The sequence below is a fragment of the Pecten maximus genome, chromosome 12, assembly GCF_902652985.1.
Source record: "Pecten maximus chromosome 12, xPecMax1.1, whole genome shotgun sequence".
In the NCBI taxonomy this organism is placed as follows: Eukaryota; Metazoa; Mollusca; class Bivalvia; order Pectinida; family Pectinidae; genus Pecten; species Pecten maximus.
Window position 1 is genome coordinate 23773100 of NC_047026.1, and position 2515 is coordinate 23775614.

The window sequence follows — 2515 nt, forward strand, 5'->3', positions numbered from 1 at the left end:
TTTTTAATAAGGACTTTGTCTCCTTCATGGAGGGGTTTTAACTCGCGTCCTGTGTGTTTATCATAGTTCTGTTTAGCCTTGGCTTGTCGTGTTTTCATTCTCAGCTTGAGATCCGCTTTATTTGTCTGATTTTGCTCCAACAACGGTGCTGTTGTTGGCAAGTCAGTCTTTAACCTACGCCCCAAAAACATTTGAGCTGGAGACATTTCTAATCCATCAATAGGGGTGTTTCTGTAGTCAAGCAAAGCTCGGAAAGGATCTTCAGCTTTACGAATCAAGTTCTTGACTGTTTGCACTGTCCGTTCCGCTTGACCATTCGACTGCGGAAACCGTGGACTGGACGTTACGTGTTCGAATCCATAATCACTACTGAACCGTCTTAACTCAGTCACACGCGAATTGAGGTCCATTGTCTGTTAGAACACGATCGGGTATTCCATATCGCGACATCTGACCTTTGAGGTAGGAAATTGTGTTACTACTACTCAGATTGTCTAGCTTTGCAAGTTCTGGCCATTTCGAATACTTGTCTACAGATACCAAGTAATGATTTCCCTTGTATTCGAACAAATCCGCGGCTATCACTGACCACGGTCTATCTGGTAAGTCAGTTACTACTAGAGGTTCCTTGGGATTCCCTCGTGGTGTCTCGGCACACAAGGTACACCTTTTTATGGTGTTTTCAATGTCAGTTGCCATACCCGGCCAATGTAGGATATCGCGGGCTAAGGACTTGGACTTCACAATCCCGAGATGAGATTTGTGTATAATCTTCAACATTTCTGAACGCATTGCTTTTGGAATTATCAGTTTATGGTTTTTGTACAAGCCGTCTACGCACGATATTTCATCTCTGAAATTCCAATACGGCAGAATCTCTGTAACAATCTCTTCTCTTGTGTCTGGCCACCCATCTAACACTACGTCTTGGAGATTTTGAAGTTCTCTATCGTTTGACGTCTCGTGTTGTAGTTTATGATACATGTCCGGGGATACCGGGAGGTACGACGTCAACAATGAATTGATCGTCAGATCTGGTACAATGTCGTCCTTGCTTTCAGGTAAGTAAGCTCTACTTAAATGGTCTGCAATCAACATCTCCTTACCAGGCTTGTAGGTGACATTCAAGTCATACTTTTGCAAAGTCAATAAAATCCTCTGCAGTCTAGGCGGTGCTAACATCAAAGGCTTTCTGAAGATTGACTGGAGTGGCTTATGGTCACTTTCTACTGTAACGCTCCGACCATATACAAATTGGTGAAATCTCGTACAACCGAACGCGATTGCTAACGCCTCTTTCTCAATCTGTGCGTAGTTTTGTTGCGCGGTAGTCATCGCCCTAGAAGCGTATGCTATTGGCTGACCATCTTGTATAATGGCTGCTCCTAGCCCTTTCGAGCTCGCGTCAACAGTTAATGTAAGTTCCTTCACAGGGTCATAGTAACGTAGTACTGGCGCTTGAGTCACTAGTTTTTTGAGTTTGCAGAAGCTATTTTCCTGCTCTACGTCCCAATACCACTCAGTTGTTTTCTGTAATAGTTCTCTAAGTGGTGCGCTAACCTCGGATAAATTTGGCACAAACTTTCCCAAATATTGGTCTAAGACCTTTCGTAGTCTCTCATCATGCTCCTTCATATCAGTACCCCAAATTAGTATGTCATCAACAATTGCCTCACAGCCTTCCAGACCAGAGATCATTTCTGAAACTGTGCGTTGATAGACTTCTGGTGCACTCTTAATTCCAAAGGGCAATCTAGTAAAACTGTACCGTCCAAATGGCGAATTAAAAGTACAGAGCTTTGTACTTTCTGCGTCTAAGCGTAACTGCCAAAACCCTGACGTCGCATCGAGTTTTGAGAATACCATTGCGTCGGGAAGTTCCGCTAATACATCTTCTATGGTCTTCATTGGGAAGTGCTCTCGCTGTATCGCGACGTTTAAATCTCGTGGATCTATGCACAATCGAACTTTTCCATTTGGTTTAGCAACGGAGACCATTGAGTTTACCCATGGTGTTGGCTCTGTCTGCTTAATCACGATACCTTCAGACTCCATGCGGTCCAATTCAGCCTTTACCTTAGACTTGAGAGCTAATGGTACTTTCCTAGGAGGGTGGACAACTGGCTTGACACTAGGATCAATTTGTATTTTGTGCTGACCTAACATACATCCTATACCCTTGAACAAAGGTCCATACTCATTCATTATATCTGCAGGAATGGTATCGTTGTTCTGTGTTGATACTACAAGGTATATTCTCTCTACTAAGCCCATTTCCTTGCAAGCTTAAACTCCGAGGATAGGTGCTACCTCATCCTTCACTACATGAAATGTTTGGTCGTACATTTGTCCTTTAAGTTTACACTTTAGGTTCACGACAACTGCAGGAGTAATCCTGTGTCCGGAGTAAGAGCGTAGTGGAATGCTGGTAGGTTTCATACTGGAAAACTTGTTTACTAGCTCTAGTTGACTGTAACCGATTACATTACATACAGCTCCCGTGTCTAACTGAAAA

General features: G+C 43.3%; 1 protein-coding gene across 1 annotated transcript; it reads right to left on the bottom strand.

Annotated features, from left to right (window-relative positions):
* Positions 1-384: 384 nt before the first annotated feature.
* LOC117338944 (uncharacterized protein K02A2.6-like) lies at positions 385-2274 on the bottom strand. Its single transcript, XM_033900309.1, has one exon. The coding sequence runs from the start codon at positions 2272-2274 to the stop codon at positions 385-387; it is 1890 nt and encodes a 629-aa protein (XP_033756200.1).
* Between the last annotated feature and the right edge of the window lie 241 nt (positions 2275-2515).

Coding starts and splice junctions, on each gene's coding strand:
- LOC117338944 (XM_033900309.1), bottom strand. CDS start 2,274: ATGGGCTTAGTAGAGAGAATATACCTTGTAGTATCAACACAGAACAAC.